This window comes from Macaca fascicularis, chromosome 18 (genome assembly GCF_037993035.2).
Source record: "Macaca fascicularis isolate 582-1 chromosome 18, T2T-MFA8v1.1".
NCBI classification, from domain to species: domain Eukaryota; kingdom Metazoa; phylum Chordata; class Mammalia; order Primates; family Cercopithecidae; genus Macaca; species Macaca fascicularis.
The window spans coordinates 1471888-1488304 of NC_088392.1; the positions used below are offsets into that span (position 1 = coordinate 1471888).

Consider the following 16417-nt stretch of genomic DNA (forward strand, 5'->3'; position numbering starts at 1 on the left):
ATTTTTCTCATGTTTCTATTTCTTTGCTTTTTCTTCTCATCCTCGGCATTTCCTTTTTTCCACTTGCCTTGGGTTTAGTTTCCTCTCCTTTTTCAACATTTTTAAGGGAAAAGCTTAGATTATTGATTTGAAATCCATCTTATTCCTCATATAGGCATTTAGAGGTATAAATTTCCCTCTAAGCACTGCCTTACCTGCATCCCACAAATTTTGATATGTTGTGTTTTCATTTGCATTTAGTTCAAAATATTTTTCAATTTCCCTTATACTTTCTAACTTCATAATGAATTTAGAAATGTGTTGTTTAGTTTCCAAATATTTGTGGAAATATCTGCTGTTGATTTTCAATTGATATCCATTGCAATCAGAATATTCTGATATTTATTAAGGCTTGTTTTATGGCATAGTAGGAAGTCTATCCTAGGTGCACTCCACTCTGTAGAGTGTCCTACAGATGTCTTGTAAAGTTCGTTGATAGTCTTAAGTGTTTTATATCCTTTTGATTTTCTGTCTAGTTTTTTTTTTTTTTTTTTTTTTTTTTTTTTTTGAGACAGAGTCTCGCTCTGTCGCCCAGGCTGGAGTGCAGTGGCGCAATCTCGGCTCACTGCAAGCTCCGCCTCTCGGGTTCACGCCATTCTCCTGCCTCAGCCTCCCGAGTAGCTGGGACTACAGGCGCCCACAACCACGCCTGGCTAATTTTTTGTATTTTTAGTAGAGACGGGGTTTCACCGTGGTCTCGATCTTCTGACCTTGTGATCTGCCCGCCTCGGCCTCCCAAAGCGCTGGGATTACAGGCGTGAGCCACCGCGCCCGGCCTTCTGTCTAGTTTTTCTACCCATTAAGAGTGATATATTGAAGTCTCCAGCTATTATTTTTCAACTATGTATTTCTCCCTTTAACTGTCAGTTCTTGTTTCATGTACTATGGAGCTCTGTTATGTACAAATGTGTTTATAATTATTATACCTTCCTGTTCAATGTATCAGTTTTATGATAAAATAGAACATTACTACTGACAGTTCATTGTTTCTAGTAATATTTTCATCTTAGAGTTTAATTTGTCTGATTAGTGTAGCTAACTCCAAATCTCTTCATTAACTCTGCATATCTTTTTCATCCTTTTACTTTCAACCTATTTGTGTCTTTAAATCTGAAGTATGTTTATTTTCCATTATCTCTATATCTCTTTTGATTACTATTTGTACAATATCTTTTTCATTTTACTTTCAACCTATTTGTGTCTTTACATCTAAAATATGTATTTTTTAGACAGCATATGGTTGTATCCTGTTTCATTCTGTCTTCAAAATTCAGTCTGACAACGTCTACCTTTTTATTGGCGTGTTTATTCCATTGACATTTAACGTGATTATTGATACAGTAGGATGTTTTCCATTTTGCTCTTTGTTCTATACATGTCTTGTGTAATTTTTGCTGTTGTCATTGTTTCTATGTTCCTTCATTACTGGCTTATTTTGTGTTACACACATATTTTCTAGTGTATCACTTAAGTGCATTTTTTGATATTTTATTGTGTGTGTGTGTGTGAGAGATACACTCACACACATATATATTATTTTCTTAGTGGTTCCTCTGGAGATTACAATAAGCATCTTACTCAAAACAGTCTATTTCAGATTAATACTGAGTTCTAATAATACATAAAAACTGTGCTTTGCTCTAACTTCCTTCCCCACCCCTTCCTTTGTGCTACTGTCACACAAATGGTTATAAGCACATTATTATCAGCACAGGTTTGCAATTGTGTCTTATGCAGTTTCCTTTTAAATCAGTTCAGAGAAGAAAAGTTTAAAACATGTTTGTACTGTCTTTTTAATTAACCTATGTAATTACTCTCACCAGTGCTTTTTACCTCACCCTGAAGGACTCCCTTTAATATTTGCTGTAGTTCAGGACTATTGGCAACAATTCTGTGTGTCTTGTTTATCTGAGCACAGCTTTGTTTCTCATCTCGAAAGGTGATTTTTACTAGACATAGAATTCTTGGTTGACAGTTGTTTTCTTTCAGCATTTTGAATACGCTATGCCACTGTCCTCTGACATCCACGATTTGGAATGGTAAGCTAGCTGTTAATCTTACTCAGCATTCCATGTACCGAGAAGCTGTTTTTCTCTGACTGCTTTTGGGATTGTCTCTCTCTGACTTTCAACAGTTTGGTTTGTTTCTATGAGTGAACTGCTTTTAATTTATTCAAATTAAATTAAATGCTTTTAATTTATCCTACTTGAATTTTGTGAACCTTCTAGATGCACTGAATAATGTTTTCTATCAAATTTAGGAAGTTTGGGGCCATTATTTCTTCATGTATTTTTTCTAATCGTCTCTCTTTTTCTGTAACTCATTACCACGAGTGTTTATGGTGTCCCACACGCTCTGAGGCTTTGTTCATTGTTATTGATTCTTTCTTCTGTTCCTCAGTCTAAATCATCTGTTGATTTTTAAGTTTGTTGATTCTTCTTCTCTGCCAGTTCATATATGTTGTTCAGCCTCTCTAATGCATTTTTCATTTCAGTTCTTATAATTTTCAACCCTGTAATTTCTATTTGGCTCTTTTTAAAATAAAAGGTCTCATTATTGATATTCTCTATCTGGTGAGACATATTTGCCATACTTCCCTGTAATTCTTTAAATATAATTTCTTTTAGTTCTTTCAGCGTATTCATTGCAGCTGATTTAAAAGCTTTGCTGGTTTAATACTTGAGCCCTCTTAGGGGCTACGGATTTTTCTTCCTGTGGATGGGACATGTTTTCATGTTTCTTTGCATGTACTGTAATTTTCTGGTTTATAACTGCAGATGACAGGCAATGCATTGCAGCGACTCTGAAATAAGATTCCCCCCATCCCCCTCCAAATAGGAATTGTTTCTTGGCTTCCCCGTCTCCTTGTTGTTGCTTATGTGATTCATGAGTTTCCCAGACTAGTTATCTAGATGTTGTATTCCTTGTAGTATGCGGACACTGAGTTTTCTGTTCTGTTTTTAAATCTTGTCTCTGTCTTTAAGCCAGGCTGCCTAGGGATCACCCTCAGGTTAGCAGCGTTTAATGGCCTGCTGTTACCAGACAGGAGGTTTCCTTAAATCCTTGAGCCACGAAACCAGTCTCCTCCCTCTAGTCATGAAACCTGTGTGCCAGGACCTGCCTCCCAGCCACAGGTAGCTTTAGCTTTCACTTCTGCTTGGTGGAGTTTTGAGATCAGCCGGAGGAGAGTGGCCATGGCTATCTCTGTTGTGAAGCCTTCACACCTCCATTTTCATACGTGCCGTCTTCCAGGTCCCTGGGAATCTCCAAGGTTTTTCAAAGTCCCCGGGGGCCACCTGGTCTGGTCAGGCTCGTTTGCTTCAATGGTGATCACAGCCTTGGGGCAGCTCCCACGATCCCGACTGCAGCCAACGGTGATTGTGCCTGGGTACGGGCCTTTTCCAGGAGCTCCGTGGCCAGTCCACATGTGGACTGCATCCTGGGATGGGTTTTCAACAGAGCCCAGTTCCTCCAAGGTCTGTGCTGTCACTGGCTTTCCACGGCTGTGCGCCTCGGGGCTGGAGCAGGGGTGGAGCGGCCCCAGGTGAAGACACCGCCATCCTTTTCTTCCCCCTGGGGCCACGTTCCTTGAGTGAACGTCTGCATTTGTTCTGTCCTCTTGGTTGATTTGACAGTGTTGCTGTATTTTTGTTGCTTTGGGCAAGAGCTGATTCAAGATGCTCTCCAGCAGTTCAGAAGGCCTGCTCCTCTCCAGTCCTTCTTACGGAAACACGCCTTAGAGAACAGTCAAATTCTCTGAAGAAAAGCAGACACCATGCTCCCGTTTGGCTTGCAAAGCCAACTCATACTTGGATGTTAGGAGTTCTGAGCAGAAATCTTTGCTCATCACCTCTCTCTAGTGGGAAGAAAATACTCAACGGCAGAACTGGGACCCATGACAGCATGTGGGCCTTGGTGCTGGGGTTGGGGCACTCCTGGTTCGGCCTCATCGACTGGCTTGGAGCAAGTCCAGCGGCATCTCTCTGACCTCGGTTTCCCCCTGGGGAAGGGGGGTGGTGAGTACCGGCATTTCTGCCTGCCCACAGGGCCGTTCTAAGGCTGAACACGCACAGGAGAAGATGTGTAAAAGGTCACTTTGGAATGTACAAAGGCTACACATCCAGGACAAGCCCTAGGATTGCTATCCGGGTCTTCTGTTTGCTGGCAAGGATGTGTGACCTCAGGAGTGACTCTCTCAGCATCGATAGGAAGAGAACACTATGGTTCCGACCGTCCTCTCTTTCTAGCCTGGGCTTGGTGGAATGTGTGAGTCAGTTCCTCGCTGCTCCTCAGGAGTCCACGTGCAGAAACACACTTCGCTATCAGGAAGATCACCTGAACGTGCCCGTGCTCGAGCTCCAGGGAGAGCCAAGTGCCCAGCTTAGCGGCCTGGCCCTGGCTGCTCTGGCAAGAACACGGCTGTCTGATAGCCATGGGCAGAGCCCTCCACTGCCCCGGCCACCTCTCTCCCTCTGACGGGCTGTTGGCCTCTGGGCGCTCAACGTGGCTGTTATGCTTTTAAATACCTTGCTCATGGCTTCACGCTGTGGTGCCACAGCACAGCAGTGTGACGTGCTGGCTCAGATCTAAGCGTGTCTATAAAGAACACTGATTCTTAAATAAGGAAGCTCTTTGAAATGTCTACGCAGTAGGAAGAGAGAACGTACGGCAGTAGCAGGAGGCCAGGCAACTTGATTTGAAATGGTGACAATGACACTTAAAATGTTTCTGTAAAGTTTGGCCCCATTTGTAGGAGGAAAACAGTGCATCTACACAAGAAAAACACAGCGTTACAATAACACACTCGCGAACACCTTACTACCGTTCACGGCACACTCGCAAAAGCCTTACTACCGTTCACGGCTTTGCCTAAGCAAGATGACAGAGACGTCGCAAACACGCCCCACGCCGCCCAGACGTGCAGTCGCGGCTCAACATCAGGGCTTGGTCTCTTTGCTGCCACTGGCCGTGCATTTTCTTTGGCACAAAATAGATCTAAACAGCGCTCATCATCCAAGTTCCATGAAATCTTCCCAGCTCTTCCCTCTTGCTTCCTTCCACCTCGTCCCTATGTCCCTCCCTCCGGTTACTGACTTCAGACAGCTCTCCGCTTAACGCCGAAACAAGCTAAGACCCACTTTCGAGAAGTCAAAGGCAGAAGGTTAATAGCTGAAAACGATACCGCCAAATTTCCCTTCCAAGTATACATAATTGGACCGTAGACTGATATTTCCATTCTAAACAGTGTAGAATTCAAAGCATTCTGTGTCCACAGTGAGTATCTTCAGGCAATTTTAAAAAGTGCCCAGAACCTCACAGGCCCCGAGGAGCAGCCTGTGGGCAGCTCACAGGAGTGTGCACCTCTCTTCTCTCCCGTGCCCACCTCAGGGAAGGACGGAGGCACTGCGGCCTCACAGCCTGCACACCAGGGCGGGAGACCTGTGGCAGCACCCACACAGTATGAGCACGGCCCACTCAGCCCGTTTTTAGAGCTTTGTTCAGTGCCCATCTCAGCACCATCCTTGCCCCCGTTTCCTGAAAGGGCACACTTGCCACTGCAGCTGCCCCAGGGTTCTCCAGCCATGGGCTCCGTGCTCCCCTGGCCGTGCCAGGGTAATGCGGGGCATGTGCCTGCTCTCGCCTTCCCCCGGCCGTACCAGGTTCATGGGGGGCGTGTGCCCGCTCTCGCCTTCCCCTGGCTGTACCAGGTTCATGGGGGGCGTGTGCCCGCTCTTGCCTTCCCCTGGCTGTACCAGGTTAATGGGGGGCGTGTGCCCGCTCTCAACTTTCTCACCATCCCTCGCGCTTGCTGGCTGAGACCAGGTGGGAGCAAGTTTTCTAGAGAGGAACTGAAACACGTGAGTCAACCTCTGTGCCTTGGACCACACGCTGCCTGGCGCACAGGTTTGGATGCGGCCTCTGGTGGCTGCCTCACCTCGGGCACGTCACAGGGTCGGCTCCCTGAGGAAGCAGCTCTGGGCCTGGGGCTGGACAGGCTCCTGGCGTTGGGGAGCTGCCTCTTCAGCGGCCTCTGGAGAGCCCGTTCCGCAGCCTGGCCCGGCCCGCCCCGCTGACAGCAGGCTCCGTCTCTGGGGGGTGTGCGGTGCGATTTTTATGCCTCGAAACCCCCACGCAGCAGTCCCAAGGCACCAGGCACTGACCCTAATGAATGATTTGCACGGCTGAGTTCACTGCTCCATCCATCACGCGGTAGCCGACGTCTGCAACGTTAACGACGCTGCGTGTTTGATCGCGGCACACAGACCCTTTCAATCATCCTCAGCCGCGGGGAAGGCCTCAGACCTGGGCGCTGGGCCAGGTTAGTAAAACTTTCCATGAGGAGAGCTTTTTGTTCTCTCTGGAGCAGCTCGGGCTCAGGAGGAGGGGCAGGTGAGGGGCCAGTTCACAGCCCAGACTGCGGCAGACACGCTCCGGCCGCCTCGTCTACCTGCTTGTTGTTTTAATGACATCGAGACTTTTTAAACCCAAGTGCTTCTGAGGGACTGAAAGGGCCGATTGTGGCAGAGGCCGTGTGGCCGTCCAGGTGACACAGGGAGGCGCCTGCGGCAGACCAGCCCCACACCGAGGGACGGCCGCTTCCCTCACGAGGCTCGAGGGAGGGTGCCCACTTCAGCGGCACAGACCCGTGGGCACCACAGTGAACCCCGAGCGCCTCCGTTTCAGAAGATGGGCCCCACAGATGCTCTCAATGCTGCAGCGTGTGACACAGAGCTGCCCACGCTAATGTGTAATTCACCGAGAGTCCGTTCCCCGTGGAGCCTCCTCACGGCCCTTCTCCATGACGCGGAATGCGTGGAAATCACATTGGAAAAGGAGCCACACAGAGCTCTGTGGCATTTTTTCAAATCTACATTTAAAATAATGCAAGATACAGAAAACTACTGTTTAAAAAATGAAGCTCTGTGGCTCGGCCATGCTTGAGAAGTCTGAGGGGAAAGCTCAATCTTGGGAAGACACAAAGACGACCTCATTATTGGAATTTATTTACGGTCAAGCACTTCTGAAACAAAACTTGTGAGTAGAAAGGACTGGAAAGCAAAGAAATCCTATATATATATATTAAAAAAAAAAAAAGTTGGATTCATTTTTCTTTTTTTTTTTTTTTTTGAGACAAAGTCTTGCTCTGTTGCCCAGGCTGGAGTACAGAGGCGTGATCTCGGCTCACTGCAAGCTCTGCCTCCCGGGTTCACGCCATTCTCCTGCCTCAGCCTCCTGAGTAGCTGGGACTACAGGAGCCCGCCACCACGCCCGGCTAATTTTTTGTATTTTTAGTAGAGACGGGGTTTCACTGTGTTAGCCAGGATGGTCTCGATCTCCTGACCTCGTGATCCGCCTGCCTCGGCCTCCCAAAGTGCTGGGATTACAGGCGTGAGCCACCATGCCTGGCCTGTTTTGTTTTTTTTTAATAGTGTCTCGCTCTGTCACCCAGGCTGGAGTGCAGTGGTGAGAGCTCACTGCAACCTCCATCTCCCGGGTTTGAGTGATTCTCCTGCCTCAGTCTCCCAAGTAGCCGGGATTACAGGTGTGCACCACCACACCCAGCTAATTTGTGTATTTTTAGTAGAGACAGGGTTCTACCATGTTGACCAGGCTGGTCTTGAACTCCTGATCTCAGGTGATCCACCCATCTCGGTCTCCCAAAGTGCTGGGATTACAGGTGTGAGCCGCTACGCCCAGCCTAATTTGTCATTTTGAGGCTTGAATTCCTTGAGACACACAGGACGTGGGCTGTGCATGACCCTCAGGTTCCTGCGGCCAAGCAGAGGCTGCCACGGAGGAGGGTCCGTTGTGAACTGCCCTCCTCAGACCCCTCAGGGATGCAAATGAGGACACTGTGGACCCCCTCCACCCAGACTCTGCAACTGGACGCTATTCTATTATTTAAACAAAATCAAAACCCAAACAAAACAAACGCAAAACCCGTACACACAGAATAAGTTCTTTCTACGTCCCCAGGGGCAGGCCCTCGTCAGCGTCACGGTGTGTGAGAAGCCTGGATTGCGCCTGGCTGCCTCTGCACAGCTGTTCACGTGAAGCAGCAAAACCCTAAAGTGACTCAGTTCACGGACCCACAGCTCTGATTCTGGTCAGGCAGAGGGAAGCCTCTCAACCACGGCTGGGCGCCCAGGGGCCAGGGCTGGGTCCCCGGCCCCACGAGGACATCCCAGGCGCTGGCCTGTCTCCCCGCTTTCTAAGCCCTGCACGCAGCTCTGCGACCCACCACGGCTTCGTTCACAGAGGGCTGGAGACTCAATCGGCGCCCCACGCCAGGCTGTTGGCTCTGGAGGCGGCGGCGAGGCCGGCGGAACGCAGAAGGGAAGCCAGGGAGGCTGGAGACGTGGACCCGGCACTGCTTCTGGCACCTGCCATGCCCACGTCCTGCCACAGGCACTCCACAGGGCTTGGGGCTGGCCAGGAGGTCCCCTGCCTTCTGTCCCATAGGCCCATTTACAGATAGAGGTGTCTGAGTCTCGTCCCCACCACACAGTCTTATTTCTCTCCAGTTTGCTCCAACCCCAGCTTTTCGCTCCCTCCCTGTTGTGTAAACGAACAAAGAGACAATTTCCACCTGCTGAGGACGCCTGGCGCGCACGGCACGTGCTGAGGACGCCTGGCGCGCACGGCACGTGCTGAGGACGCCTGCCGCGCACGGCACCTGCTGAGGACGCCTGGCGCGCACGGCACCGACTTCTGACCTGGGTTCGTGGTTGTTCCTGTCTCCCGTCTCTGCTCCTTCTCCGGGTGCTGAGATCGTCCCTTGGTCGGGGGGCCCTGTGCTCCCCACCCTTCTCTGCCCCCCAACTCCAGGTCACGCTTGCCTGCTTTCTAAGCCAGTGACTGAGCCCCAGGGTGGCTGCTGAGGTGCCCGATTCTCTTAGGGGACGTGAAATTAGACAAAATATATATTAATACTAAACCAGCACTACCCACATTCACCCCAGCCCGCCTCCCTCTCCCACTGTCCCCCATCGAGATGGCCCCTACGTGGACCCCTGCATTTCCGTGGAGCTTCCTGGGGTCTGGGGGACTCAGGGTTTCACCTCACAATTCAGGTCTTCGCCCTGCGTGAGGCTTTCCCGACACAACCTGGGCCCCGACCTCGTTTATGTCATGGTGTTTGTGAGCCTGGGGTGTGGGTTCCAGGTTCCAGGGACCGAGGGCAAGCCGGAGGTCATCTGCAGGGGAGTGACCGACCCAGACTCAACCTTGACCCGGGACCCTTCCCGGCCATCTTGGGGGGACGCTCCAGCCATCTTCTCACAAGGACAGGAAGTGCCCTGTCCACAGCCCCGTCCACCCAGGACACGGGAAACAGCTTGGCCTGTGTCATTCTCAGTGAAGGCTCCATCCACTCCGACAGAGCAATAAACATTTGAATCTACTCTTCTCACTGGGGAGGGGCAGGTGTCTAGAGTGGGTGGACCTGCCCCTGGGTGCTCAGGAGGAACCTGGAGCCCACGGCCTGGTGCCTGTCTCCCAGGGCGGCAGCAATGTCAGGCCTGCACCAGGGACCACCCGCCTGCACCCCCTCAGCCCCCAGGACTCTCCCCTCCTCTTCCCTTGACATACACTGTGAGCAGAACTTCCTCTGCCACACGCCCCGCCCGCCTGTGGACTTCCTCTGCCACGCGCCCCGCCCGCCTGCCCGTGGACTTCCTCTGCCACGCGCCCTGCCCGCCTGTGAAGGACTGAGAGGGGCTGTCTGCCCGCGGGGGCAGATCAGGCCACGGCTGACACTGCTTCCAGCTGCCCAAAGCCTTAACTGCTGTGGTCCTGGCTGGGCATGAAGGGACCTCACAGGTGGAGATGAAATGGACGACGTTACCTGCACACATTTGCCACATCATAGGGAGGTGTCTGCACAGGTATCTGAACCGCCATCCCAACCCTGACGCCCAAAGTAGCACCGCCTAGCGCCATAGGCTAACCCCAAAAGCTTGTGTGTGGCTGGTCCCGGGTTATGGAAACAGAATGAACGCAGGACTCATAAATTGTGCCCAGAACAGCGTGCAGGGCTGGCACTCGGGGACTGTGCTCAAGGTCCCAGGACCAGCCTTGAGCCTGATGAGACGTGCGTGTACGAGATGACTGTGGTTCGTGGGCTGGGGTGGGGGAGGCTGGAGCCAGACTCCAAGGCCATCTCTGCTCTGGCAACACAGAAACCCCTGGGTCTTTTGAACAGGACGTGACCCATTTAGATCCGAGTTTGGGGACGATCACCACGGCAATAGAGTGGGGAAAATGGGGAGAGAGGCCTGCTGGGAACTGAGCTCACCCTGCGGGGAGAGGCTGTCCTCAAGCGTCCCGACGGCAGGACTCCGGGACAGAAACTTTCTTAAAAGGGGCGTGAGCAACTGCTTTACAGCTGGCGAATCTTGGGCTCCAGGGTCCCACTGGCGGTCAGGAGAGGCCCCAACGGGAATGTGGCATCGGGCACCCTCAGAGGAGCCGCAGGCCAGGCCCAGCGGCACGGCAGATGCACTCTGGCCTCAGCCCTTCCATGTATCGGGGAGTCGTCCATGCAACCCCCTCCCCCGTCCCGACCCCTCCATTTCCACGCACGGTCAGGTAGGCCAGGGCGGGGTCACACCCTCACCCATGCGGCTCCAACATCCCCAGCCTGTGCACGCAGCAACACAGCAGCCCACCCTCTGTGGCCCGCCAGGCCCAAGGCGAGGCCTGGCTCACGTAGCTTTGACCTCTAGGACCACGGCCAGAGGGGCCCGGGTGACCTGGTGAGGCTTTGGCAGTCACGGGTTGGGTAAAGGGATGATCTCGCCTGAGCACCATGTGGGTCAACAGTCCCCTGCCTGCTGTGTTGATGCAGAATACGTCCCAGTCCCCAGCACTTCCCTGGCTCACCCACCCCAAGTCCCACCCCAAACTCTCCCCTTGCCATAAAGCCACACGTGAGCCCCAGGGCACCTGCTTCCCACCTGGGCCTGCGGGAACTGCCCAGATGTGGGAGCCCAGGGCCGGGGGTCACAGCTGGGACAAGGCGTGGGGGGTGGGAAGAGAACTTCTCAGCATCTCCCAGCCACCTTCGGACCACGTGGCACCACGTGAGACAAAGCAGGGGTGAGGGGCTGGAGGCACGGATGCAGGGGTGAGGGGCTGGAGGCACGGACGCAGGGGTGAGGGGCTGGAGGCACGGACGCAGGGGTGAGGGGCTGGAGGCACGGACGCAGGGGTGAGGGGCTGGAGGCACGGACGCAGGGGTGAGGGGCTGGAGGCACGGACACAGGTGAGGGGCTGGACGCATGGATGCCAGCGTCCACCTTGCGCAGGGGCTGGGGAGGAAGGCAGAGTCCATCTGTGCCCAGGAGGCAGCAGAGCAGGGACACAGGCAGCAGAGCAGGGACACGGGCCCCACGCGGAGCTCCAGCTGACCTCGCGGGGGACGAGGACAGCAGGCAGGTCAGACAGAACTTCAGAACGACATCGGCACAGGACACGGAACATTGTCCTGGCCCCGCCCCACAGTCATCATAAACCTCCAGAGAGTGGCCGGGGGCAGCCACAGGCCTCCAGTGTGTGGCTCCGAGGGACAGCCCCAGGGAGGCAACAGCCTCCTGATCTGATGGGACACACTCCCGCAAAAACGGACGATGAGGGCTCGGGCTCCATGGAACACACGACCGCAAGCTCAACACACACACACATACACACACACACACACACACACACGCACCAGGGCTGCGGACTCAAGAGCTTCATGCTTTGGGGGCTAAAATATTTGCATGCATTCTCCTCAAAAAGCTTGTAGCCTCCCGTCAGGAAACAGCAGGGAGGCCTCACTCCCTTCCCAGCAGATGGAAACTGAGCCCCCGACGCCCGGGAGTCCCTGCCCCCAGGTCAGGAGGGGCTGATGCCGCCCCCTCCCCAGAAGGCCAAGGCTCACCTGGACCCCAAACCACGGGGCAGGGAGTGGGCCAGAAAACATGAGCTGAACCGCCCTCTAACGCGTGGTCCCCACGGCCGCGGGCGTGTCCCTGATCACAGAGCAAGCAAGTCGGGCTGCGCCTTGAGATGTAAACACTCGCCAAGAATGCCACGGCGCCTTCGGTCACTCGCCAAGAACGCCACGGCGCCTTCGGTCACCACCCCTCACAGAAAGGCCTGAGCGCTCAGGGCTCCCCACACCACCCGCCTGGCTACAGACGTGAGGCCACTTCCTTCCCAAACAAGCCCGGGTGCGCGGTGTTGGGTGCGTCTCCGCGCCGTGCGAGCCCAGGGGCTGGACGGGGAAGACCCTGCGCCTGGGGCCTGAAGGCACAGTCTAGGGCCCCCGGTGTCACGGCCGTCCCCCGAGCTCCTGGCAAGGATGCCGCGGCAGTTAGAAGTGTTTACAGAACGGCACAGGGTAACGTGCTCATCGCTTCGGCTAAGCTGTTGTCTACAAGCCGTTCACAGGACCCAGGCAGCACCCAGGATGCCCCGACCATGCACGCCGGTCCCCCTCCACCCCTCCAGGTCAGGGCCGGTCCCCCTCCACCCCCTCCAGGTCAGGGCTTTGAGCCTGAGCCGCGTGGCTCCACGTTCAGCTGCAGAAGCAAACCTGGGCACCCAACGTGAGCCTTAGACCCCGGGACAGTCTTGTAGGAGGGTCTGCAGCCCGGGACCCGCCAGGGGCCCCACGCGTGATCACTGGAGCCGATCTCACGGCGGGCACCCCAGTTGGCGCTGATGCCATGGCACCACACGGGGGCACTTTATATCAGGAGGACGCACCCCACACCCAGCCCAGGGCCTCGGTGCACTTCCACACGTGCCACACTTGCAGCACGCACACGGCCCCTCCGTGAGCTCACGCCGCCATGCCGGGCCGAGACCACATCTGCATGGCCACGGGCACTCACCGTCATCCAGGTACAACTGGTCCAACTCTTCAGGCTCTTGCTTGACCGTTACAGGAATAGGGGCCAAATTAGGACTACTGTCCTCACACGCCTCGGGCAGCAGCCGTGGCTGGGCGGCCGGAGACTCATCCCTGCGGACCGTGGGCGGCGGGTGCTGCGGGCGGCCCGTGGCGGGCGGGCACGCTGGGCTGCAGGGCTGCAGGCAGGTCAGCTCTTGGGCGGCGGGCGGGAGTGGAGGAGAGGGGCTGCTGGGGCAGAGTGAGTGTTCGAGACCGGGGGGGCAGCTACTGCTCGGAGGCACACTCACCTGCTGCGGCAGCAGGGCCGGGGGCGGCTGCCCGGGCGAGCCGGGGTGCGTGGCCACTGGCCTGGGCACGTCCTGGACGGCGGGGGCCTCTCCGGCCGGCTGCGGGAGTCCGAGGTGGCAGTGGCCCGGGCTGGTGACGCCCTTGGTGTAGGCGGCGGGAGAAAGGTCGTGGAGCTTGGGGCTCGCGCCGGGGGCTGCTGGCATCAGGGTGCTTCTCTGCGGACAGGGCGGGAAGCCGGCCACGAGGCAGGAGCTGGGGTCAGGTGGCATCGCGAGCTGCTGGCTGTAGTATGGTCTTGGGAGAGGACTTAACCCCTGGCTCACCGGCCCACAGTTTGGAGCAGGCTCATAATCATCCGTGGGTTCTGTTTTTATCATTGGAACTGTGAGAAGGAAAAGAGAAGTTAAATAAACACCAGTTGCAGATTTGCAGATGAGTATGATCAGGCAGGCTTGTGGCTGGGACACCCTCCGCAAAACCGACAGGGCCCTGACTGGGTCCCTCTGTCTCCTGCCTGGTTCTCCCACCCCATTAAAAAAAAAGGTGTGAGTCATCGGCCGAGAGTCGCAGCTGCTTCTAATACTGGCGAGGACTGTTTTCCTTGGACTCTCCCGCAGCACTAATGTGCTATGAAAGTCCACTTGCAAACTGCGGTGGGAGCCCTGGACCCAGGGGCCTGTGGATTCGCAGGAATCAAAGCGAAAATTTCAACTTGGAGGCACGACGGCATTTCTGCTCCCAACACTCGGTTTGATAAATGTCTGCACATTTGGTAAACTCGAATACACAAGACGGCTTTCAGGAGTCAGTAAAAATCCAACTGCAAAAGGGAATGACTGCTCCAGGAGAGAAGCCGTCCGTCACTGCGAAAGAAAAACACTGTCGTGGAGGCTGGACCGCCTCCACGGTCCTCCGGATTCCCCTTCTAAAGCGATGGGCTGTGCGGAGGCCGTGACCTGGCAGCCTTGGACGAAACAGGGGGCTCCTGAGTTTCTAGAGCTTTCTCCCACCCAGCCCTCCCTAGAAGTCTAGGGCTGTGGGGAGGAGCCTACAGGTCAGGCACCGGGTCCCCAAGGTCACTCCGCCAGGCCTGGGCCAGAGCCGACACCGGCTCCCGGCCTGCGCCCACCCCAGCCTTTGTGCCTGCTTCTGCAGGGGTGTTGGGAAGAAAGCAGGCAGGCGTGCAGTCAGCGGGAGCAGCGAGGCGGTCCTGGCCGGCATTCCTGCGGTTGCTGTTTTTCTGCTGGTCTTAGGTCTCTCGTGCTACTTAGAGGAGACATCAGACGGCTCAGTGGCTCTAAAGCTCTCGCAATGGTGCACGCAAATTCCTAACAGACGTGCAGCGCTGCTCTGGGCAAATGCTGTGTGGATCCTGTTTGGCAGCAGGGTCGGCCACAGGGAGGGAAACTCCCCTCCCATCACCACCTGGGGCCTATGTGTGGCCCCCAAAACCGGCACACAGGCTCCTGGTGCCAACACTTGCCGCTGCAGAGGGTCCAGCAGCCTCCTGCAGTAAACAAAAGCATCTCCAATTCGAGAGAAAATATTTAGCCCCGGGCTTGAGCCTGCGAGTCCATGCAGCTGTTCCCCACCACAGCTGGGTGCCCACGAGTCCACCAGCAGCTACAACCGATGGAGACGGCATTTTCCGGCAGCTCGGGATATGGGAGCACCTGTGCTAGTGCAGCCTCCCCTGCAGCTCCCACCACAGGTCCCGGCGGTTGATTAGCCCAGGGGCGAGTCATCTGTGCAGCCAAGGCACCTTCCCGCCACACTGCAGGCATCACAGGAACTGACCCATATGGGCCGTTCCCGGCTGTAGAACCTCACCAGCCTCTGAGTCCGAAGGAAGTCAACCAGAGCTTTCCACCCAGGGATTCCCAGTGGAGTTGCTGCATTTTGTTGCTTTTGTGCTCACTTTTCAAGTCCCTACTTTCATTCACTCATTCAAATCTTTCTATCATCTGCCCTGCACACTGCCTAGGGAGGCCCAGGTTTAAACTGTCCGCCCTGCATACTGAGTAGGGAGGCCCAGGTTTAAAGTGTCCGCCCTGCACACTGAGTAGGGAGACCGAGGTTTAAACTGTCCTCCCTGCACACTGCGTAGGGAGGCCGAGGTTTAAAGCGTCCACCCTGCACACTGAGTAGGGAGGCTGAGGTTTAAAGTGTCCGCCCTGCACACTGAGTAGGGAGGCTGAGGTTTTAGATGGGGTGGGTGACCAGGAGGTGCTGACGTCCAGGAGGCAGGAAGAAAATCACAGGGTAATCGTGATTACAAGGCCTTCCCAGGACAGAGCCTGCAGCTCACTGACCAGGGCCCATAAAGCCACACTCTGCTGAGGGTCCTGCCAGGCCTTCCTGGGGCTCCATAGCCCAGGCGTCCCCAGCCTTTGGCCCGGGGCACGTCCAGCCACAGAGAATGCGGGGAGTGCGGCCTGAGCTGTCAAGCTTGGAGGAAGAGGCCAGGGGCTGCCTCTACAGTGGTGCCCAGGGCAGGGGAGGGGGAACAGGTGCGCTCCCCCAGCCTCGTCAGCCACCCCGTCCTGCAATCGCCGCTGGGGTCACGCTGGAATTACACCCCGGAACCGGGTCAGGACTGGAATTACACCCCCGGAACCGGGTCACGCTGGAATTACACCCCAGGAACCGGGGCACGCTGGAATTACACCCCCGGAACCGGGGCACGCTGGAATTACACCCCAGGAACCGGGTCACGCTGGAATTACACCCCCGGAACCGGGGCACGCTGGAATTACACCCCCGGAACCGGGTTATGCTGGAATTACACCCCCGGAACCGGGTTATGCTGGAATTACACCCCTGGAACCGGGGCACGCTGGAATTATACCCCGGAACCAGGTCAGGGCTGGAATTACACCCCAGGAACCAGGGCACGCTGGAATTACACCCCCGAACCAGGTCAGGGCTGGAATTACACCCCAGGAACCGGGGCACGCTGGAATTACACCCCCGGAACCGGGGCACGCTGGAATTACACCCCCGGAACCGGGGCACGCTGGAATTACACCCCGGAACCAGGTCAGGGCTGGAATTACACCCCAGGAACCAGGGCACGCTGGAATTACACCCCAGGAACCAGGGCACGCTGGAATTACACCCCGGAACCAGGTCAGGGCTGGAATTACACCCCAGATGTCACATTCAGTTGTCACAACAGTGAGGCCCGCT

General features: G+C 55.1%; 1 protein-coding gene across 7 annotated transcripts in view; it reads right to left on the minus strand.

The window, feature by feature from the left end:
- NFATC1 (nuclear factor of activated T cells 1) overlaps positions 1 to 16417 on the minus strand; it is a 129417-nt gene that overhangs the window by 27239 nt on the left and 85761 nt on the right. For 4 of the 7 annotated variants that reach the window (XM_074022337.1, XM_045378102.2, XM_065533594.2 and 1 more), the window contains one exon: positions 13228 to 13610. In XM_074022337.1, coding sequence (XP_073878438.1) covers positions 13228 to 13610 — 383 coding nt within the window. Of the gene's footprint in view, positions 1 to 12920; positions 13611 to 16417 lie in introns of all 7 variants that reach the window. The other 3 variants (XM_045378101.2, XM_065533593.2, XM_045378105.3) reach the window with 1 other exon arrangement.